The sequence below is a fragment of the Doryrhamphus excisus genome, chromosome 2, assembly GCF_030265055.1.
Source record: "Doryrhamphus excisus isolate RoL2022-K1 chromosome 2, RoL_Dexc_1.0, whole genome shotgun sequence".
Taxonomy (NCBI): domain Eukaryota; kingdom Metazoa; phylum Chordata; class Actinopteri; order Syngnathiformes; family Syngnathidae; genus Doryrhamphus; species Doryrhamphus excisus.
Window position 1 is genome coordinate 6977867 of NC_080467.1, and position 23852 is coordinate 7001718.

The 23852-nt window shown below is 44.7% G+C and overlaps 2 protein-coding genes across 6 annotated transcripts; both read right to left on the minus strand.

The window, feature by feature from the left end:
• Positions 1–352: 352 nt before the first annotated feature.
• Positions 353–5631, minus strand: edf1 (endothelial differentiation-related factor 1). 3 transcript variants are annotated; one of them, XM_058052742.1, is made up of 9 exons: positions 5485–5625; positions 4722–4899; positions 4536–4640; positions 3442–4249; positions 3252–3338; positions 2009–2060; positions 1678–1838; positions 1347–1440; positions 353–847 (listed from the first exon to the last, which is right to left on the minus strand). In XM_058052742.1, the coding sequence occupies exons 5-9, from the start codon at positions 3327–3329 to the stop codon at positions 786–788; spliced, it is 447 nt and encodes a 148-aa protein (XP_057908725.1). In that variant the 5' UTR covers positions 3330–3338; positions 3442–4249; positions 4536–4640; positions 4722–4899; positions 5485–5625; the 3' UTR covers positions 353–785. The 3 variants fall into 3 exon arrangements, with proteins under 3 accessions (XP_057908725.1, XP_057908719.1, XP_057908733.1); XM_058052736.1 differs by having other exon boundaries at positions 3252–4249; positions 4722–4893; positions 5485–5619; XM_058052750.1 differs by lacking the exons at positions 353–847; positions 1347–1440; positions 1678–1838; positions 2009–2060; positions 3252–3338 and having other exon boundaries at positions 3493–4249; positions 4722–4893; positions 5485–5631.
• A 211-nt stretch (positions 5632–5842) lies between these two features.
• Positions 5843–23674, minus strand: prrc2b (proline-rich coiled-coil 2B). 3 transcript variants are annotated; one of them, XM_058052710.1, is made up of 31 exons: positions 23462–23674; positions 20260–20438; positions 19941–20115; positions 19755–19857; positions 19608–19671; positions 19388–19531; positions 18126–18439; positions 17918–18042; positions 17681–17844; positions 17486–17573; positions 17255–17411; positions 16785–17115; positions 16527–16711; positions 16261–16465; positions 15988–16186; positions 13911–15917; positions 13644–13807; positions 13441–13556; positions 13228–13366; positions 11731–11807; positions 11363–11650; positions 11181–11267; positions 10726–10918; positions 9618–9715; positions 9403–9530; positions 9066–9306; positions 8816–8983; positions 8651–8727; positions 8498–8579; positions 8192–8404; positions 5843–7563 (listed from the first exon to the last, which is right to left on the minus strand). In XM_058052710.1, exons 2-31 carry the CDS (start codon positions 20372–20374, stop codon positions 7390–7392), a joined length of 6621 nt encoding a protein of 2206 aa, XP_057908693.1. In that variant the 5' UTR covers positions 20375–20438; positions 23462–23674; the 3' UTR covers positions 5843–7389. The 3 variants fall into 3 exon arrangements, with proteins under 3 accessions (XP_057908693.1, XP_057908692.1, XP_057908691.1); XM_058052709.1 differs by having other exon boundaries at positions 16785–17112; positions 19941–20118; XM_058052708.1 differs by having other exon boundaries at positions 15988–16189; positions 19941–20118.
• Positions 23675–23852: the final 178 nt, after the last annotated feature.

The window sequence follows — 23852 nt, forward strand, 5'->3', positions numbered from 1 at the left end:
AAAACATGTTATGATGGCGCTTAAAGACAAAGTATGAACATAACAGCAGCTGAATAACTGCTGAGTGTAAACTAGAGTAACCATGCCATAACGTTTAGTTATTACGGTAAAGCAGAGCTGTACTGACATCTTGTGGTGATATGTGGTACAACATCTACTTTATCTTCCTTAGCAAAATCTTCACTTTTCAACTAATACAAGTGCAGAAATAAATAAAATCAACTGAGACATGTTTATGAGATAATGTTTTAAAGACAAACAAATGCTTATTTTCCATTTTACAAAATCCTGCCTATTTGTGTTTAAATTGGGAAAATATAAACAGCCCTTTTCAATAAAGATACAGTCAAAGTGTGAATTGCCAAACTTTATTTTCTAACGAAACAAAGCAGAGCATTAAAAACATTTCACCACTGCTAATGACATCCACGCAAACTGTCGCTAAGTGTGGAAAAAAAAAAGATGCATTCAAGCACTTTTGGCCATTAAAACATGCTCAGGCCTTCTTCAAAAGGACCACACCCACATTGTTGGCAAGATGATCCACTTTGAAGTAAGCCATTTTCCACCACAATGAGACAGGGTCATGCCAGAGTCGAAGCAAAAGAAAAGAAATGCTCTGTTGCGTCGGTGTTGTTGGCTTGTCCGTGTGCAGCCTGTGATGCAAGTGGAGAACCAGGTCCTCAGGCGGGAACGCTGGTCATATCAGCCCGGGGAGAAGGGAGAGGAGAGGGATTAAGGGTGGCGTGGCGTGGGTGGGGAGGGCTGATTTCGAGGCTTTGTGTTCATTTCTTCTTGGGTTTTGCCTCCACGGGTAGGCCAATGTCTTTCCCACGCAGCTTCAGACCTGCCGACACAACATTTGACTTGGGAATATGCATGGAGATCGTCCAGAATGACACCTTGGCAGCAATCAGCAGAGGGCGCCATTACTTTAGGCCCACTTTCCCCACTATGTCACAAAGATGGCGACTATTGAGGGGGCGCACTCAGTCGGACATGCCCTCAACACAGGGTGGCGTCTGGGAGGCATTCTTACCAGACGCTCTCGCCACTTCGTCTGCCCCCCCCCAATTTTGGCCGCTTGTACCCGCTATCTACGGTCACGATGGTAGGAATGTCGGACCGGTAAATCGAGAGCTTTGCCTTTTGGTTCAGATCAGCTCCTTCTTCCCCAAAATGGACCGATGCGGAATCCGCATCACTGCAGACGCCGCACCAATCTGCCTGTCAATCTCGCGTTCCATCCTTGCCTGACTGGTGAACAACCCCCCCCCCCCCCCCCCCCAACTTCAACCTGTACAACAATGCTTAGGGAAAAATAGTAATGGCGAGGTCATCCTTACCGATTGCTCTCTCGATCTTGCCCATCACCTGGTTGCTGGGGATGGCTTTCCCACTCTCGTAGTCTGCGATCACTTGTGGCTTCTCGTTAATTTTCTAAAAAATAAAACAATTTAGTGAGCAAAAAAACGCTTAAAAGACCTTCTTTGTTTCAGGTGATGTTGAATTTAAAAAGCGAACATAACAGTAACTGCATTACACTTTAATCCAAACTATAGCCTCATTCAGGAGTTTATGTTCATACTTAGCATAGCTTCCTAAAAACACACATCATATTGTGGCTATGAAATTTAGAGGGCTAGTTTTTTTGGGTTTTTTTTGTAGCGTACTCACAGTGGCGAGGTCTTTCTGGGTGAGGCCTTTATCCTGTCTCCCCTTCTGGATGACTTTGCCCACCTCCAAGGAGACCCTGTCGTGGTGGAGCTCCTCCGTCTCGCGGTCCAGTTTGGCCGTGTTCTTTGTCACAAGGTGTTGTTTGTTTTGCCCCGCAGCCCCTGCCGAGAAGAGTAGCTAGCACGCCTTAGGTTATGATTTGTTAGGATTATTTTCTCTTGTACGCGCAATTTTGAGCTACAGTTGTAACCGTGAAAGTCGACAAATGTCTACAAATGCTGTGTTATGACAGCATCAATCACATTAATGCGGCTTTCGGGAGAATATTTACATTTCTTGGTAGTCTCCACTTCCTCCCCTCGTCTCTGAGCTGAGGTGATGGCCTGCGGGGGAAACCATGGACAGTAACATCATGTAGGGTTGGGTTGCGGTCATGCCAGATGTCCATAATTATTATATTTGCACAATAATTCCAGAAATGTCGAAGAAATATGACCCCTTCAATACATGGCTATGAGCAAAGAGGGTGCATCCAGCACTGCACATCATGTGGTGAATGTCTCTCTTTCCAGCCAATCAGCAGACACGAAACGTAAACAATAGAAAATGGCTGTGTCTGCTCGGGACACAAAAAGGAGTTTAAAGAGTTTTTATGCTCATTTTCGACCTTTGGTATTGAGTTGTGGCCTCCTATCCGCACAGGAAGCTTTCTAGATCTTCCAGATTCAATGCCCCTTTCTGCAGTGTTTCCGTGAACTTCCTGCTTCCAACCCAACCAGTGTGGTTAATATACTCGCCAGGCTCTAAATACGCCCACTCCACTGTGAAATATGACCCATATTCTGGGCTGCTCGGTGCAGTACGCCGCCCAGATGGGGGCGCTGTTCAGCCAGCAGCACCTTTACTCCGCAAACAGCCCTGTTAAGTTTATTGCACTGTAAAAATGACACCATAAACTGTACTATACGATGTGTGGTGCTTGTGTACTGTGGCAGATGGTCCTAAGCAACGTCAAATATTTAAGCTTCCGGTACAATAAGGTGTCATTCCCCGTGTGGCAACACTAGGCATCATTCTTTGGACCTTTGGACTCAATCCATGTTTGGCTTGTTTATACGCTATGCTACCAGTTATCCAAGTAGGCCGAACAACATGAATACATCCTGAAATACGGACATTTAAATGTATACATTCCTATTTCTAGCCTAAAATATGTGAGAGGTTTCTAGCTGTATGCTAGCTATTCCCTCTCAGTCAGGCTCGGTGTTTTCAAATGTGGCCAAACCCACAAGCAGTATTACAAGTTCAACTGGCTCACTTTTATTGTTCATTAATGGCGTTACGTTCCATTTGATGTCGCATTCGTTTTTCTATACACAAAACGAAACAATGGCCATTTTTGTGATTACCTGCCACGAAGCCCAAACACTTATCTTGGCGATTCAAAATAGCATAATATCCGATGATGGCGCAGGTTTGTCTTCAATTAGTGCGGTCTTGACAAGATTCTAGGTGACATGGTGTCAAATATAGCATATGATAGCATAAATAAAGTGTTATGTCGTGTTTCTGACCTGCTTCGACTTGGCCTGAGCAGTAGTCGGCCCCTTCTTCCTCAAAACAGTCACGGTGTCCCAGTCGCTCTCTGCCATTTTCTCTCGCTGTTTTTCCAAACGATACAAGGCAAGTTAAGGCTCAAATACAGAAAAAAATACTTCCCAATCCGTTTTGGGAGGACAGTTAAAGTTTTAGTAGTATTTATACCCAACGCCCTGCCTTTTCTTTTTACAAGTACCAGACAGCCAACACCACGCGTTCTCCCCAAAGCTTTATTGACAACACATGAGTGAACAGTGACGCAAAGACAAGACGCGCCCCCTGTCGGCGGTGCACGATACCTGACACCCATATATGGACGTGTCCTGATTTCACACTTGACGTCATATATTACGTTATGTGTCCCCTGTCACAACATTAGCTACACTTGCACAATGATATGCAATAAAACATTGTTAACCATGTTTTGGCTCAGAAACTTTAATCTTCTATTTACATAAATGGTATGTATTAGTAGCTGACTAACGCAATCAAATAGCTGGTATTGGTATTGGTTTTAATAAGGAGGTAGTTCTTAAAAACGGTACGGTTTGTTTGTTAGTGAGCCAATCAGTTAGTAGGGTGGTTTAGGGATGAGTTACTTGCTATTAGCGCTAGTTTGTCCTCAGTTAGTAGGTTGGTTGGTCAGTTGACCTGTCTATAAAGCGTATAAAGTTCTAAAGAGAATAAAAACAACAGAATAGATCTAAGCAAGTAATAACAATGTAATTTGCATAATATTGACGTGTAAGGTGTAATAATGAGTTGTGTCCACTTGATGGTCGGGTTCCATAATCCTTCACCATGGGGTTCACCAGTTACAAGACATTTCAGAGGCAGCATCACTGTTTCTCCGGGTGCGTATGGGTGACCATCCAAACTCAGAGTGGACATCGTCAGCCACGTGGACACGCCCCCAGCGGTAGCCATGTTTGGAGCCCTGCTTCCCTGACCAAGCCCGAGGCTTTGGATTCATCTGGAAGGAACACAAGGATGTTGACACCATGTCCCTTGTCTTAAGCGGGTCACCCACACCAGTACGTTAATTCATGGATTTACCCAATGGATCACTCATTTATTTCATCTGTGAGTTTGTTTTGTACTTCCTTAGTCAGTTAGTAGGTCAGATACTCTGTTACTCCATTTTGTTAAGGTTCTTTTCTACCCAAGTCTTATCTACCAAGAACAAATTGTGCAAAGTGAGAAGATGTGTTTTGACTGCACTTCAGACACGGAGCACAGGGGTGGGCGGATGCTCCCACCTGTACAAAAACAGCAGTGTTGGTGTGAAGGCTCTCCACACGTTCTGACAAATGATTCAGCCACTCCAAATGATCACTAAGCGACTGGGAGAGATCATTGTCCCCCTGCAGGTGAAAAGTAAACATGACAACATACTCAGTGGGTGTTAAAACATACTACTACATCGCCTTAGTGTGCTTCCTCACCACAGATTGGTTGACGTTGTCCTTCAGTTCAATGGCGGCCAGACGGACGTGTTCCAGTCTGTCAATCTGCTCCTTGAGGCGGTCGTCCAGCTCCTGCATCATCATCAGGCCTTCATCGGGCCTGATGGCCGCCATCCTAGCCATGCTCCACACGGTACTGTATTGTACTGACCTGTTGCTTTCCATGTAAACAAACATTAGAAACACCTCAGTTACACACCACTGCAGACCATAATCGCAATCATAATGTCGAATCAATATCTCTCTGACTGTCCATCAAATTTGAATAATATTGTATTTGTAAAAACATTAATAGAAACATACGCATTGCGTTTGAGGTCCCTCGGAAATCAGAGCTGTCCACATCGACATGCTATTTATATTGTGCATCGACGTGTTTTTCTTTAAGCTAATGCCTGCCTTTAGAAACCCACGAAAATCAACACTTAAGGTCTCGTAGTGCCTTCAGGTGACAATAACAAAAATATGTATGGTTACAACTTTTCATATAAAGACGTAGAATCATACTCCTGTTTGTAGTTCGACGTTTCCTTGTTTCGTTTTTTAGCTCAGCTTTTAGAAAATACTACATCTACTTCGGAAAATAAAAGGGCAAAATGAGTTGACTGAAGGTATTGTGATTTAGTTTAAATGTATAATACATTAAATCCTACGGTTAGCTTTAACTCGATGCAAGTTGCGACAAACAATATTAGCATCTAGCTAAAAAAGTGACGTAAGTAAAAAAAATACGATAACTTACCTCTTTTCTTCAAAGTACAGTATGTACAATACTCCACGGCGTTTTCACATTCACAAGGGAAATGTTGGTCTTTGTCCAGGCAAGTTTTTTTCAGCAAAAAAAAATCCTTGGAATTTGACACTTGTGACGTCAGAATTTTTAAGTCGCGTTTTTAATAGGTTTTACGGTAAATCCGAAAACGAATAAAAATAAGCGTAAATATTTTGAAAATGATTAATATGAAGAAATAAAAAATACAAAACTTATAATTAAAAAACGTTGTGCTTGTAAAAAGTTTGAGAAACCATTCAACACATTAGCATATTATGACATATGTTTATGTCATAAACCAAAGTTAGAAAACAGAAACAACAGTACATTTAAGAAAACACAACTGCTTTATTTTTCTTTCAATAAGCTCTTTTGTTCTTAAAACAAGGGAAGTAATGACCAAAAAGTTATCAGCTAAGGATAAATAGAATGCTGTGATCAGCCATAGAAAGCACTGGTCCTTTTTGGGGTTGGCTTTTTTTTCTTGACAAATTAAATATTATGCATCTTACAAGTACAAAAAACGGGGCAATATGTTGGTGTAGATGACAAAGCATCGAGATGTGTTTTTTTTTGGCAGAAAAATGGTGAAGGGGGCACTTCCAAAAAGTCTTAACATGTGAAAGCAAGTCCATTCAGAGAACACAGTGACTTTAAATCCTTAATAGTGCCACAATATCTAAAAATGAAAGCCCTGCCCTTTGGCTGGCAAGGCTCCACTGTACATTGAAGTATGCATACACACACACACACACACACATATCTATATATATATATATATATATATATATATAGTATATATAGATATATATATTTATACCAGTGAATCACTGTCCCAAGATCACGTTTTTTGTAGTAGTGTCATGGAGCGTTACAGTACAGTAAAGCAGACTTGTTGTATTACCCAGCTGTGTTGTGTCTTGTTACAAAACAAAAAAAATAATAAACAGATGATTCCCACAGTTTTCACATTTTCAAAACACTATAAAAGTCCTTCGTAGGTTCACGGGAAACATGTGCTCACACACACACACACACACAGGAGGGAAAATGTCGAATGAAGCAATGCCAACCGCTCCCTCGTCTTAAGATAGTTGGACCCTGGTTGTTGCAGTTATTGCTCGTGCCACCTCAGAGACCAGAAAGAAGCAACCAAGATGAAGATTGGAATTGTGGGAGCAGGAAACCAAAACGTCTTCATGGATGTATATAAGCAAAAGAGTCTTTCAGATCCTCAAGCGCTTGATGAGGCAGGGCACACAAAACAAACCCCACCATTTTGTACAGGGAGAGAAAAGAAAGCAACACGAGCGTAAAAGCCCCCGCCCACCCCAAAAGTTCAATTCTCAGGCCACTTTGACATGCAAACATGTTTAATTCGATGTTCTTTGTTCCTGCTGTAATAAAAATGGAATAGACCGGTGGCAAGAACATTTGCCAAGCAAAAAGTGCCCAGCTGTATTGGAATAGAAATCCAAACAAGCCTGCTTGTCAAGGCTCAAGTCCATTATTATTATTATTATTATTCAGGAGTTTATACAGTTTGGCAAAATGGTGCGAAAAAAGAAATAAATAAAGAGGACATCTGAGGAGATCTGCTTAAAAGGGCGTCTGTGGATGTATTTATTTATATATATATTTATATAGATATATCTATCTCTCTCTACATATACGTTTTCTGAGTGAAATAAAGACGTATCCAGGTCAGATTCATAACGGTGCCTTGCCTTCTGCTTCAGGTGGTCTCTTAAGAAGGCTCAGACATTGTGCAAGGAGCTTGTTGTGTGTGTGTGTAGGCTGGGCGGTGATTTTTCATACGTATGTATATATATATATATGTTCAGATGTTTGTTGTTGTTTAGGTCCACTGCTTTACTACGCTTTGCTCTCCTCCACCTTGACCACCTGGGGTTTGATGGCTCCAGTGCGTGCTGGCTTGGCGTGCCCCGTGGAAGAGGGGAGGGGCTCCTGGAGTTTGCTGGTCATGCCCCCCCCGGGCAGCGCCTTGCCCTCCCCCATCACTTTGCGCACATCTCGCAGGGTTTTAGTCTGCGGGAATAAAAGAAGGCGGAGTTAGCAAGAGAGGACACATCACTGAAAAAACAAAACAGCAGATGTAACAGTTCTGTGCTGGGTTTTCATAGCGTAAGGTGTAGCAGCTTGATAAAAATAAAGCAAATCTGATATCATTTATGGAGTACGACTTTGGGTTTTTTTCATTTAAGTACAAATAGTGTTTCACTTATTTTTACACTTGAATGACAATGTTATTTAAACAACAAAGTACATGTCGGCTTTTTTAAACATCTTTTTACAAATAAAATCCTGCCTGTACAGTGAATAAAGGTTTTATTATGGTAGCAGTTTGACCCTGGAACTGACCATTTCCAATCATTTCCAATGGGGGAAGGCCTCTGTGTGACCTTAAATAGATATTATGTGATCACAGGTGAAGAAATGACTAAGTCAAACGTTGCATAACATTACTGTTAGTTTTATGACGCCTTAAATGCATTCATTCTATGTGTTCAGTGCTGATGAATCATGCTGATCAATACATGACTACCGTTACTATGGCAACAGTCAAAGCAGCTTTCAGACTCCAACCAACACATCAAAGCATATTGAGAAAAAAGAAAAGAAATGAAATTACCTATGTTTACAGTGGGTGGCTCACCTTCATGCCATCCTCGGGCCCTTTGACAAGGGCCTCGGGGGCCGAGGGAGGGGTGGGGTGGTGAGGGAGGTCGCGACCGGGATTGGAGTAAGGGGGGGAGCGGATGATGACAGGTTTGTTGACCTGCATGACCGGTCTCTGGATGGGGCTGGGGAAGGGGCCGGTGGGTGGGGGTCGCATGTGCATCACCATGCTGCCCTGAGTGGGTGGGACCTGATGGCCATGGGGGGGGGGGGGGGGGTGAAATAGAAAATGTTACAAAACAATTCTACTAGAACTGAATTTTTCAACTAACCAAAGAGGTACCTGTTGCGTATAATGAGCGGGCAAAGGTCCAACTGGGCCGCCAGGACCAGAGGGCTTCCCACTTGGGCTAGCAGATCCAGGCCTGATGAAGACGGGGGAATAAAGTCTTGCATCACCCACATTTAGTGATGGAGATGCACGGCACGCTCTTACCTGTAGGAGCCTCCAGACAATGGAGAATGATTGGACTTTTCCGAGAACTGGAAAGCCTTCATTTCCAACTGTGAGCTCTAATGACCAAAAGGAAAACAACACGTCAAACAAAGCCAGTAGAGTTTGATTCCATCTTTAACAATGGAGCCACTCAGAGGGACTTACCTCTCGGCTACCAGGCATGGTGGGAGGCTGTGGGCCGGGCGGCATCATGCGGCGTGGACCTCCGACTGATAGATTCTGGCCTTGCTGCAGCTGGATGGACTGAGGGAGGATGAGATGTTGCTGAGCAGAGCCGTAGCGCAGCTGAGAGCCAGGTAAGGGCATGGTCACCTGATGAGGAATAACACCGGCATTGAATCATCATCATCCTGGTAAATTGTTCCAAGGAAAAGCTCCCGGTAAAGTCACTGACCTGGATGAGCTGAGAATCCATCAACTGGGAGGAACCCATGCTGGGCCCCTGGTTCAGCTGGCTGTCATAGACCAGCTGCTGGCTGCCGTTCATCGGCTGATAGTGCGAGCCCGACGTGGGCTTGACTATGTCCGAGTGCTGCATGCCAGGAAACGCGGAGTAGGGCCCCTTAAGAGGAGCTGCGCCTGACAACACCATGGGGCTGGGCTGCGAAAGGTTGGGGTGCATGTAAACCTGCGACCTAGATGGGGACGGCATCATGAGTCGAATGATAAAGCATACACACACACACACACACACACACACAACATAAAAAAGATGAGGTACCACTCTATACCTGAAGGGGGGGATGGAGTTGAACATCTCTTGAGACTGAGACACAGGAAGACCTCCTCTGAGACCCAACTGAGCCTGAGCCTGAAGAGATGTGTGTAAGGAGATGGGAATCTGCTGGGCTGCTGCTGCCTGAAAGGATTGAGAAATATAACATATATACACACACATATATATATATATACATAAACACAATGCACAGGCTGCATATGAGCATACTTGCTGGTAGGTCTGCTGTTGAGTCATGGTGGGTGGAACTAGGCGTGGCTGGCTGGGAAAGACATGGCCGTCCAGATACAATGGGGGGATATGACTTCCTACAGGAAAATGCACAGATGTCAGCACTGTCCAAAAGACTTCAATATTAAAAGTCCCCTTGTATGCAAAATGCCCTTTTTAAAGATGTTATCACAGTCTAGGTTTAGCACCTAGAAGTTACAATAGCGTGAGACCTCTTGTCATACTATCACTTTGTTTCCGTGGGGGGAGGCTGGGCCACTGGGGCACACACAGTGCCGCAAGGAAGCCTAATGCAAAGAAATGTTAAAATCTCGTGGTGCACGTCCCACCCCCCCACACTTGTTTGCTCCAGCCACTCTCTGACCAACCCAAACTAGACCAGTCTGCTCTGTCTATACCAGGGGTCTCAAACACGCGTCCTGCAGGACACTAGTTTGAGGCCGCCGCCGCCGCCTTGATATGAAAGTTTAATGTTAGTGCGGCCCGCGCAAGTTTGATATGGATGCTGTATGGTATCATGTACCCAAAAAAAAATATTACGTTTGATTAATGTTCATGTTAAAGGTTAAATAAGTGTTAAAAGTTATCCTCCCTATCTGTGTGGAAGTGGTACGTTTTTGGCTATTTAAGTTTAAAGGAAATAACTTGAAGGCTACCGTTTAGGTTGCTAGCTCTCTAATTTGCGAGTTAGCATGTGTCTCAATTATTTATTTTTCATCTTATTTTGTGTAGAAAAATAAAAAGTAAGATATTTGAGAACAGTGGAATGTTTTATCAGAACTTTTCTTGTAGAAAATTGGAATCAAAGCGAAGTTTTTTAAATTTTTTTGTTTTTAATAAATGCGTTTTTTTTGTTTTTTTTTTTTGGAAAACCTGATGCGGTCCAGTCTCACCCAGACCCGAGCTCCAGTGGCCGCCAAGTAAATTGAGTTTGAGACCCCTGGTCTATACACATGTGGCAGTTGTATGTTCCATCATTTAAACACATTAACCAGCTTGTTGCCGCTTGCATTTTTTAACTACATTGTCTGAACTTCAGCATCAATACCAGGTTTTGGGCAACACGCTTTCCAAGTTAGTTGTATACCTTGCAGGGACATGGAGGGTGCTACGGACGCCACAGGCATCGGAGGCATGGACACCCCTCCAAAAGAGCTGTAACTGACGCCACTGGATGAGCCAACGCTGCATGGAGGTGGAGCTCCAGAGACACCCGCACCGGGAGAGCCCTGCTCGGGAAGGGACTGGGAGTTCTCCCACGCCTTACGCGCCGATTCCATCTGGAAAAAGTAATAGAGGAGATGAGATGCGTGTTGACCAATACTACGCTGGGTGAGCCATCCATTTGAATAAAATAAATGTCATGAATGTCATGTTTTTTTGTTTTTTTTTTTAACTATGGATGATATCACTAGTGATACAGTTAGAGTACCATGCCATGGCCTAGGTAAAGCCAAAGATTGCAGTGGAGCAAATATGCTATGATTTTTCCCAGCAATATTTAAAACACTGTGAATTTGTACTGAGCACTAAATGTGATACCTTAAGAGTGAGGTCAGCGCTTGGAAAGGAGATGGGGTTGAGGTTGATACCAGGCTGCAGATGATTGGACCGGAGCATGGGGATGGTCTACAAGAGGACAATGTAAAAGTAATTGGTCATCATCACACTAACAAAAACCTTCAAAGTCAACGACTGATTCCAAACGTATGATCCTCACTCACATTGGTGGTGAGGGGATCTTGCAGCTTGTTAACAGGGTTGGACACAGGCACTGGGGTGGGACCTGGGGGCAGGCTAAAATCCGAGTCCTTGGCGCTGACGCCGAACTCTATAGGGGGCACGGGGAGCACCGTGTCCACGTGGAGGTCCACACCATTGACCGGGGTGATAGGGCCGCTTTCCAAGCGATCGACAACCTCGGAGCCCTTGCGGTGCTTCAAGGAACGCTCGTTACCGATGGGCCCTGGTTTGTGCTGCTCTTTAGTCTGTTCAGGGCCGGCATCGGAGTCCTGGGATGACAAGAAAGGAGGCTTAACTCGGGTTTTCTCTCTGAGAAAATAAGAGTCGATCAGCAGCCGTCTTGTGGTACCTCGGAGTTGGGTTCACTGCCAGTATAAGACACCTGTTTAGTCCACGAGTCGCCCCCTGATGACTGCACTGAAAGAGCTGGGAAACAATGGTGTCATTGAAACTTCAAAGAAGGCTTTCAAAGTGTTATTTAACGCTTAGATGCATAAGTGGGTCAAAAATGACCTGGTCAGGTTGTTTTCTTGAAATATCTTTGTATAATTTTTTTTTTTATAATTTCATATTCCAGGCATTCCTCAAAAAACATGTTTTTGATATCATTCATTTTAAGATTTTTTTGTTTTTGTGTTACTACCCCAACCTTCCATAAGTGGGTCAAAAATGACCCGGTCAGATTGTTTTCTTGAAATATCTTTGTAATGAATTTTTTTTTTATCATTTCATATTCCAGGTATTCCTCAAAAAACATGTTTTTGATATCATGCCATTCACATTTTTCACTTACCTTTTATACATTTTAAGAATTTTTTGTTTTTGTGTTACTACCCCAACCTTCCATAAGTGGGTCAAAAATGACCCGGTCACGTTGTTTTCTTGAAATATCTTTGTAATGATTTTTTTTATCATTTCATATTCCAGGTATTCCTCAAAAAACATGTTTTTGATATCATGCCATTCACATTTTTAACTTACCTTTTATACATTTTAAGAATTTTTTGTTTTTGTGTTACTACCCGAACCTTCCATAAGTGGGTCAAAAATGACCCGGTCACGTTGTTTTCTTGAAATATCTTTGTAATGATTTTTTTTTATCATTTCATATTCCAGGTATTCCTCAAAAAACATGTTTTTGATATCATGCCATTCACATTTTTAACTTACCTTTTATACATTTTAAGAATTTTTTGCTTTTGCGTTACTACCTGAACCTTCCATAAGTGGGTCAAAAATGACCCGGTCAGGTTGTTTTCTTGAAATATCTTTGTAATGAATTTTTTTTAAAATCATTTCATATTCCAGGTATTCCTCATAAAACACGTTTTTGATATCATGCCATTCACATTTTTAACTTACCTTTTATACATTTGAAGAATTTTTTGTTTTTGTGTTACTACCCGAACCTTCCGTAAGTGGGTCAAAAATGACCCGGTCACGTTGTTTTCTTGAAATATCTTTGTAATGAAAATTTTTTATCATTTCATATTCCAGGTATTCCTCAAAAAACATGTTTTTTGATATCATGCCATTCACATTTTTAACGTAGCTTTTATACATTTGAAGAAATTTTTGTTTTTGTGTTACTACCCCAACCTTTCATAAGTGGGTGAAAAATGACCTGCATGCATTTTCTATGGAATCCAATAGGAACCTTTGATTCTTATCAACTCCTAAATATAATACTAAATATCATACAAGTGATTATTCCTAACCAAAATGGCAAAATTGGCATAAAAACGCATTGATTCTAGTATGGGTCATTTTTGACCCACTTATGGAAGAGTGTAGGGTCCAGTCACTCATGCATCTAAGGGTTAAGCTGCTTCTGTCTCTCAATTACCTGAGCTGTTAGTCTCCCAGATTTCCGTTCCCAAATTCGACGAAAGAGTCTCCTCTGGTTGATCAATGCCCATGCCTCCCTGCTTTTTGGCAAAACGCGGCGGTATCTTGGATGCAACTGGCCGGTTCTTTACAGGCACCTGTAACATAATTATTAATGAATATAATGGCTTGTTTTGGTCATGTGTTTGGGGGAAAGATGGTCCTGACTGACAGCAACTCCTTGGTCCTTCCTCCTCCTGTCATCTTCCTGTGGACGTCTTTGCTTTTTGGACAAGGCATCCTGGTAACTGTCCGGATTAGAAACAGGACGTCCAGTCTCCTCCTCAACTAAAATACAGATACATATAAACAGATGAAGTCAAATCTGAACTGGTATAGAATAAGAGGTGTAAAGCAAAGCGATTGAGTTCTTACGTGGGTAGGCGCTAAGCTCATACTGGGACAGAGGCTCCACAATGTCTGGTTTGATGGGTCCCGGCTTTAGTTCTTTGTCAAATTTCTTTCCTGAGGTGTCACTCAGCTCCCTCTCTTCCAACTGCTCAATACTGTAGATGGGGCCTGGCTCATCTGGGCTCCTGCTGGGGAGGACAAATGTTACTTAATTAGTACAAACTTCTGATCTAGCTTGTGAGCTATTTCTGAGTTCGGCATTTTCTGCTGCCGTTCTGGCCGAGTATTCACCTCTTACAAGACAAGCCTCCGTTCTGCCAGGTGTCGCTCCTGTTTGAGGGAACAGATGGGGGATTATCAGGTGCACGTATCATCTTACTGGTCTCCAGCAGTGACGGCTCTCCTTTCCTGTTCTGGCGTTCTATCAGCGGCCGCTGGCTAGAGAAGCTTCGCTTGGAAAGCTCCCTTTTCTCCACAGAGCCCGCTTCGCTGTGGCACAAATCCGAGGGAACGTCGCCACCGTGTCCCTGCGTGGGCGTGCCTCCGCGTCCACCCTGCTTCTCCCTCCATTCACCAAAATCGCTGTTGTCTGATCCCGTCTCCCAGTCCTCCGTCTGCCCGTGTTGGGCGGTGGTGCGTCCTCCGGAGTAAGGGCCGGTGGGCCAGTTGTCTTCTGCGCCGCCTTTGGGACGGGCAGGCCAGGGGTTAGCAAAGTCTCCATTTATGTACTCGTCGCTTGTCCACTGATTTGACCCGGGTTCGCGTTCTTGTTGCAGACGACGGAAGCGGGGGGGCTTGTCTTGCCGCGGCGGACGTCGCCTCCTCAACACCTGCCTGTCAGGGTTGTCGCTGTCAAAGTAGTATTCGCCTTCACGCTCCTCCAAGCCGTTCTCCATGAAGGAGCCAGTAAATTTGGGGGTGTACTTCAGCGAGTCGCGCTCAAGGGGGGGTTTACGGGAATAAGCACTCTCAGCTCCAGGACCATAACCATTTTCTTGCATGGAGCCACTGCCGCTTCCAAACTGAGGACCGCGACCCCTCCATGTGGAGGTCTCTCTGGAACCTCCGTAGCCTCTGCTGTAATTCCCAGAGTTCAGTCTGGGGGGCAGCATGCGACCTCCGAAGCTCCTGCTCGTCTTGGCCTTTTCTCTGGGGTCAGCAGCTGCCTGGTCGTCTGTGTACACCTTGTTGGATCTCCAAGAGTCCCGATCAGCTTTGCGAGTTTCTCCGGACTCGGGGAATCCTTCTCCGTTTTCGGAGCCCTTCTGTCTTCGTCTCTTGGGCAGCTCCTCGTACTCCGAGGCCTCGCTTAAGGTCTCGCTGACGTTGCGCCTTCGAGGCTTGCCTCGCTGGAACTCCTCCACCTTCAGCTCCCTCGGTTGGGCCCTGCCTCTGCCTGTCCGCTGAGCAACCGCTCCGTTGTTGTAAGCTCCCCTGACATTATCACAGACTCGGACACCGCGGCCGCCTCCTCGAGAATTAAACTCCCTAAAACCACGACCCCGGCCTCTTCCTGAGCCCCTAATGGCACTGAAGGCCTGCTCCTCATCTATGAAGATCCAGTTGTTGCGGCGTGGCGCTTGTGGCTCCGGGTTTTCCTGAACATCTCTAGGCGGCTGGACTTTGTCAGTATCCCAGACGCTCTCCTTGGGGAAATCCTCACTCTGCTGGGCGCCAAGAGGCCGGTCCACTTTAGTGGGAGCTGGGGAGTGACGCTGCCTCTCTTCAGGTGGTTTCTCCACAACAGGTGAGGGGGCACGCCTGTTACTTAAAGGTTGGTTATCTTTCTTTAAATCATACACGTTGGTAAGAACCTCCTTCTCCAGACGGTACGGGACAGGTTTCTCCTCGGGCTCAGGTTTTGGTTTTTCATTCTCCTTGTCTTCCACTTTGAGAGCCTTGAGAACCGGTTTCTTAATTGGTCCTGTTCTGCGTGTCAGAGTGCGCCCGGTGGTCTCTGATGGTTGGTTGACTCCAGCACTAGTACAGGAACTAGCCTCAGACCACTGGCTTTGAGAACTGATCCCTCCCTCTCTTGTCCAGCTTTCCTTGGAGCCACCGGAGTTCTCATCAGGACTATCTTTCAGATGCCCGTCTCTTGATTCTTGTTTTGAGTATTCGCCATCTGCGTGATGCTGGGTGCGGTTCTGAGCACTAAGGAAACCCTGGTCCGGGTGTTCTCTGTCTGAGGATCGACTCTGGAAGGCGTGATGGTGGTGGAGATCATCTTGGATGTGGGACGTGCCCTCACTAGCTCTATCTTCATAGGGGTCCTGTTGCGAGGAAGCCATTTCGTTTCTGAGGAGAGAACATACAGAAAGCCTTAATAAGATGAGCATACGAGGTGCTATAAAACAGAGGAACCGACCTGTCATCAAGCTGACGGTCCTGGTGGTCTTGCTGCCTCTGGTAAGGTGGAGTGAAGCTGCGTGTGGGGTAACCATCTTGGCTCCAGATGGGATATGGCTCAGTGGAAGGGGTTCTTCTCTCCTGGTGTAGGGTGGGATGGCCCTCATCAGAACCAGGACTGTTCAGGTGGTCTTGGTGCATATTGGGTTTCATTATTCCTGCTGGTTCAATTCCAGAAGAACATTAGTTCGAAAGTTCATTTCAGATATGTCATCTTTGCTGTTACGCTCACCTGAAGAGGAGACAGAATTGGGATAGTAGTCGACGGGAGATCTTCCTTGGCTCACACGGGGGTCCATGAAAGGCGGCATCATCATCCAGCGGGGGTCAAAGCCGAGAACGTGCGGTGGATAATAGCCTCGCTGTGTGTGGCTGGAGCCAGAGGGTGCTGGGTGGCCTGGCTGCTGCCAGTGCTGCTGCACTTTGTAGACCTGTTCCTGCACAGTGGACAGTGGGTTTTGGTACTTGTGGTGGAATTCAGTACACCCATCCACTCACCTGTTGCTGGTGCTGTGGCTGTTTTTGAAAGCGGGGCGGCACGGGTTTTGATGGACGTCCGCCGTAATCTCCAGATGGAGAGGGGCTTTCCCGGCCGTCATCCTCACTGCTGCGATAAGCGGGGAAGCTCGGCTCCTCACGGTAACTTGGACTGGGGGAGTTGTCTGAGGAGCATTCATGCACATCTGAAAGATGTTGATACGATTATTAGCGCCATTATTATTCATATTTAAGCCTTCTATTGTATGTCTTTACAACCTTTTGCACTATACTGGCAGTTGTTGTGTCCCTTAACATGGTCCCTATTTGGGGACAAGGGAGCTTCTTTGCTATCTCCATCTTTGCCGCCCTCTTCAGTCCTTGAGATCTGCCTTTCGGACTTCCCGAATTTCTCATCCAGCTTTTTGAGTTTCTCTGCACAGGCTGCAAGCCGTTCCTCGCGAGCGCGCCTCTCTTCCTCCTCCCGACGCCTGCGGGCCCTCTCGACGGCTTCAGACAACTCAGGCGACGCGTACTTTGCCCTCGCCGGAGGCTGAGAGTGGCGCTGGTGATCCTCCTGGTCAGGCGTCGGCTCACTGTGGCTTTTCTGCTGGGATTGAAGAGGTGGAACAGATGTAGCAAAGGCTTTATCTTCACAAAATGAACAGATCAAGAGATGTGTGACTGATGGTTAGCAATTAAGGGCTACAAAAGGCGAAACACAATAAAGGCGTATGGGGTGTAGTTACCTGCGTGTCTGCAGAAAGATATCTGCTGTTGGTCTTCCTGGGAGCCTCCTGGTGGTGGTAAGAATAGCTCTCTTCCGGGTCGTCGTGGGTGTAAGGTACTTCACCTGAACCAATGGATGACTGACAGTCACGCCGATTCTCTCGGTCCCACTCAGCCCTTGGAGGAGTAAAGACATTTGTTTAGGTCTGGGATACAAAAGGGAGGACAAAATATGAAACAGCAGCTCTCACCACATCTTGTTTTTATCACTGGCTGAGTGCTCCTCCTCATCATCGCTAAACTTGAGCTTCTCGCTATAGTCAACTTCTTCATGAAGTCCTTAAAAGAAACAACAACGACTTGTCAATAAGTGGAGCGATGTAGTTTTGGAAAAGTGGAAAAAAAGACAAAACGGAGATCGAGAGAGAGGTTAAAGTGCAACTGACCAGCCCATCCATCCTCGCAATCATTGTCGAGGTCATCCAGATCTTTTAGGTCCTCGGGGTTAATGATAGCGGGTCGCTGTGGGCGGTCAGTGGGCCGACGGATGGGCTGGGAAGAGAGTCGGGGCGGAGCGCGAACAAAGCGGTTCTCCCTTCTCACATCTCCACTGAATTTCAGGGTGGGGGAAAAAATATTTGGAAAAATGCCACAATGGGAGTGAGAAACAACACTGTACTTACTTGACTAGTTCAGGTTTAGCGTAACTCTGTCGAAAAGTTGGTTTGCTGTCAAATCTGGCTGGTGCTGCTGCAGTAGTCGGGAGGTGGTCTGTACCTGGGGTCTCACGCGTATCTTTGGAGCACATCTGTCAACATGAGAATGATTTCCCTTCACAGCAAAATCCACGACCGTCTTCTGAATATACCTTCAAATGCTAATTGTACTTACGAACGCTGGCAACATGTCATGGTAGACAGCATTGGAGGTGTGGTGGAGCTGGTGCTGCAGGGCCGAGGGGATGGCTGCTTTGCGGACAGGCTGGGCGGGACGCAGGGAGGGCTCCTTGGGGTCGAGGCCCGGCGACGGAGTGGCCACGACGCTAGATGAGGTGACGCTTGTGGCAGTGCTTGGGTGAGATGCGGCCGGAGGGGTGCCAGCTTCCCCCAGGGCGGGGAGTTTGCCCTCGGGGTCCGCTGGTGGGCCGAGGGTCAGGGCTGAGGGCTGGAGATTCCTGCCGCCACCCTCCCTCCAGCTCGTCACATCTTGACACGAGAGGAGGCGCATTTTAGAAACAGTATTGTGTGGTTGTAGATAACCACAACGCATCCCGCAACACAACTGTAGCCCGATTTCAAAGCAGTTGTTTTGAATATTTATACATCTGGCCAATCAATAGCCACGTATACATGGACCCAAATATTCCAATTCCATTCGGGTTATTTGCTCAAACAGAAAGAATGTAACCTTTGTATACACCTCATTCCGAAAGAAAAGTGCCAATCCGAATGAATATATAATTCACTGGGATTCACAGGGGTGGAATATTCCTTTCCCCAATCCGATTGAGGTATCTTGTACCCGCTCAATCGGAAAGTTGTCAGACTGCGTTCTTCTTTGTGGTGTTTTTCTTCTTCTGTTGTTTATTGGCGGTTGGCAAGCAGCTTTCGTGTGCATTAGCGCCATCTGTGGAACAGAATCTAAACCCTTCTATACGCCATTCACAAGTCCGGTTTTATTAAAAAAGAAAATACATATCTATATAAAACATGTGCAGAGCTTAATTATAAAATATTAGCAAGATTGAACTTTATCTTTTCCTGTTCCGGGGTGCGTTCTTTCAGCGAATGCTGAGATATGATGTAACACGCAGCTCGAGATGTTCTTCGATTAAAAAAAATGGAGGCGAGCAATCGGTACTGGTCTGCTGCGGGAAGTTTGTATTTGATTCAAACTAAATTTCAAGACTGGACGAAGGAAAAACTGGCAATACGGAGTTATTCCAAAAAGTGAAAGAAAAACTGGAGGAAGTCGGTATCACGTGATGTTGGTGTTTACGCTTTACTGGGCATGCCCCATTTACTATTCTGATTATTATCTGATTATAGCGGCGCATGTAGACATGAGATTGGAATATTCCTTTCCATGTATACCATTGCTTTCGGAAAGGGAAAAACTCATGTAAACGTGGCTAATGTCAAGCAGTCACATACTTTGGGGGCGGAGGCTTGGTCCGGGCCCATACGACGGATCGTAGCCGCTTCTTTCCTTGCCAACCCTGTCCTGTTCTCCAGCGGCCTTCAGCGTGGGAAATTCCTCGTGAGAGAAGGGCTGAAGTCGGTTTAAGACCCTTAAACCTGGGGGTTGGTACGCAGACAAGCAAGCATTAGCATTACTAACGGCACAAAACAGTTGAAATGTGCACCGGCTCACCATCTGGCTCTACTGCCTTTCCATTTAGTTGGGCCCATTGCTTTGGTCCACCTGTGTTTGTGTTCTGTGGAAACAGGTTCAATCGTGTAAGCTAACCCCAAGCCGAGCAGTGTAAGAGGCTAATTCTAAGACGCACACACAACACACCTCCTGGTTGGCTACTGGTGGAGGCTTCTGAAGATTGGAGACAGACTTCTGTGAAGCCGGCTGCAGCTGCGACTCCGGCAGCTGTGGTGTGGATGCAATAGAACTAGAAAAACACCAGGAAAATAATGAGCCTCATCGGATGTCGGTCGTATGTGAAGAGCTGAGAGAGAGGCGCACATCCCACACCTCTTTTGATCGGGTTGTTCCGGCTTGTTTGCCCATCCTGAGCCGTCTTTTGGGACAATAATCACGTTGGGATCGTTTCCTTTGTTTTCAGATTTCAAGCTCGGTAAGTGAGCGGGTGGGGGCATACGCCGGGCTGCGGCCACTTTACCAAGACTCTGCAAGCCATGTCGTGGAACTGCTGACAGTAGGAATACAGTTAGTATAAAACACTCTGGGGGCGATGACTGCTGAAGCAGTTGATTTGATCAAAGGGTAAACACAATCATCAATCAATCAATCATCTACCAATAATAACATCTTCACAAATACCAAACCGTACCTGAGTTTTTCTGAGTTTCTATTGATTTTCCCTTGTACTTGTCAAACAGGCTGAGTGAGGAGTACTTGCTTTTCCCATCCTTGGACTTGGTTATTTGCCCCAAACGATCGGACATTGCGATGTAATGTCATCGAGTATGGAAATTTGTCTTTGCGCCTCTTCCCAGTGCTTTTCTTGTTCTACAATGGAAAGATGGAAAAGAAATATGAGCAATGTTTAGCAAAACATGTATTTCCACGAACAGTCGATGATAATACAGAGCCCAATCACCCATAGAACTGGGTTTGTACTCAAGTTATGAAGTATGCATTGTTTTTTTTTAATGTGAATAAGACAATGACAAATAGGCGGCAATAAAGTATTTCTAAAATGGATGCAATGTATATTTTTTATTTTGCTCTCACTTATATAGTATTTCAATGTGTTTAAATCCATTCACGTCAACACATTATTATATTGTGATTGTGAGTTGCATAGACAGTAGGAGCGTAAACACGAGTCAATGAACCTGAGTAAAACCACAACAACACTCCGCCTCAACACAGGACAAACGGTACAGAGCACAGGCAAAATTGAGGGGCGCACATCAAAATCAACTTGCAAAATGAAATATTCACATTTCCTCTCATTAGCAATGTATTTGTGATAAATAGGCAACTGTGCTGTCTCTCCACCCCGTTTCTGTCCTTGGCTCCTGGAAGGCCCCGGTGGTGGCATCACATACAGCACATTAGACCTCCAATACCACCCCTTCTGCCCTTCTTCTTTGGCGTCTCCTTTCTCCTCTTTAGGAGTTCATGGGAGTTGGCAAGCTAGCTCATTAGTCTCGTCTCGCCGATGCTATCTCTTATACGACAGAGATGAAATATGGAAAAAAGGGGTATTTTTTAAACCACAACGTTAAAAAACCATAGCATTTCAGTATGTGGAATCAAACTATGGAATGGATTGAGTAAGACCCTCAAACAATGCACAACGATGAGACAATTCAAGAAACAATACAAGCAGTTGATGTTTGCTAAATACAAGGATGAAGAGTCTTGAACCAGTCATGATGTGCTATATATATCACTATATTGACACTTACTATGGTACACATTACATCATTGTAATATAATATATAATACTATATTAGGAAAGCAGGAAGTGAACAAATGTAACAGTTACTGATTGTAAAAGTAAACTATTATGGAAAGCAGGAAGTGAACAAATGTAACAGTTACTGATTGTAAAAGTACCAGATGGAGGGGTAGGATTTAATAAGTTTTGCTTCTTCCTACTCCTTTTGGACATGTGGAACTGTGAACTGATTATGTGATGCATTCAATTGTAATCTGATGCATGTTCAAATGAAATAAAACCATTACCATAAACAGTGACTTTTTCATATTGTGGTCAGATGTGTGAACTTACATTTATTTTGCTATAACAAGCAAATGGCAGATTACACATGTATACTTTATTCAAATACATCCGTATGATCATCTTAGTAAGAATAAACATGATATGAAATGTTCAGGCTGCACGGCAGTCGTGTGGTTAGCACACAGACCTCACAGCTAGGAGACCCGGGTTCAATTGCACCACCTTTCCCAGTTCAGTAAATTCAACAATTTTCGTAGCAAAAAGCGCCAGTACAGGGAGAAATTGCAGTTTTAAGACTCAAACACAATTAAAAATTATTAGCCAGTGGTCCTCCAGTGTTTAGACTGCCCCACAGCATTGCCGCACACAGTGACCTTCATAACCGAGACACCCCACGGTATCACGGAAGCAGGCTCTACAGTGCAAAGGAATGATAACCACTGCTGCCCACGGGAGAGTCGGCATGAAGTAAACAAACCGTTTCTATACCACCAACCACCTTCCTTTATTTTCATCCATTCTTTCCCAACTAAATAACATACTATTTGGAATTCAACAGGAATTTGGGGGAAAAGGATTATCTCCACAAGTGTGCTCTGAATTTCCTTTGGCGTTCCTTTGCTGTGACACCACAGGATGTCACCAGTGGTTGCGGGGGAGGACTAATATGATGACAACCATAGAACACTAACATAATAACATTATGGTTGGCTAGTGACCAAAGCAGTACACATGTCGCTGTCATGGCTGCTCGGTACAATATAGTTTAGTAGTGTAAAGTGTTTAGTGTAAAATAATAACTGGAGGGGCTGACTTTTTTTGGTGATAATTTGATCATGGAACAGATTATTTCCATTATTTCCTGTGTGAAAATGTTTCAGAATACAAGTGCCATCAATACATGTTGTTAAACAGCCTAAGAAATCCACATATATACTTAGGTTAACTTGCAGTTGCTTAATTAATGGAAAAAACACTTTCCAACATCATTTGGCAACATGTAATGGCATTATGACATCACACATAGAAGCTAATGTGATGACAGCTAGTTAGCTACCCGACTCCTGTCATACGATGACTTTTACCGTCATTTTAACCCGATATCCGTTCGCAAACATTCAACTCAAATACGTGCTAAGTGAAAATGATGCATTCTATCAATGTAGCAAAATAGCAGGTTGAAGGTCTCCTATTGACGGCGTAGCTAATGCTAACGCGAATGACCTGAAGCATTCGGGCTATACAAACAAACAGAGATAAAAACACATACATCTAAAAGACACTGGCATCTAAAAAAAATGTGGAATAACATCAAAAATGTTTACTATGTACCGAATACGGCAAGAGATGAGCACCGTTAGCCGAAGCTATGCTAGCCTGGCGGCTAATGGAAAATAGCTATGTAAACATTCAAGCACTGCTGCTGTTTTACTGTAAACACAATTTGGCTCGTTATCTAACATATGTGAATAACACCATAAAACATATAAAGTACACAAAATAAACCAAAACGCTGCACATTTATGAAATTTGTTAACAAATGAGCAAGGGAAAGGAATGTCCTATGAACATATAAGCTTGACGGGCCAAGGATATTCCCAACACCCCTTGTTTGTGTTAGCTACTAGGAAAAAAAGAACATACTCCCAATAAATATGTTTGGATCCCCTAAAAGCGACTCAACAACATTCCCAGCTGGGCTTTCGGAAAGGGGGCGAAGGCAGCCATAACCAACAAGGCGATTAAAAATGGCTGCGGCCAAAAAGAACAAAGCAACAATAAAACCGAGCAAGAAAGGGGGGAAGACGAGGCGCCGACGACGACGTCCATAACTCACCGTTTCAATGTGTGCGTCCGCCTTCTGATCAACCGTAAGGGTTAATGTCCGTGAAATGTCGTCGACTGGAAGGATGGATGGGGATTGTGAAGCCCAATCTTCATAGGTTCGACCGACCACAGAGTTGTTGCTGGGATATTACCCGGCCTGACAATGAAGGGAGCCAGTGAGAAGCCTGCCTCTGCTGCTCTCTCTGCGTCTGACGTCATCCAGGGGACGTCAACAGGGGTTGGATGACTAGCGCCATCTGCTGGTCGACTTTAGTAGCTAAGAGGGACCGCACCATAGAAGAGCGTGCAAAATATTGTAATCAAGTAAAAGTAAATTAAATACAAAAATTACAAACTTAACTAAGCTTCAGTGCCAATATGAGGAAATTTGCACTTAAATG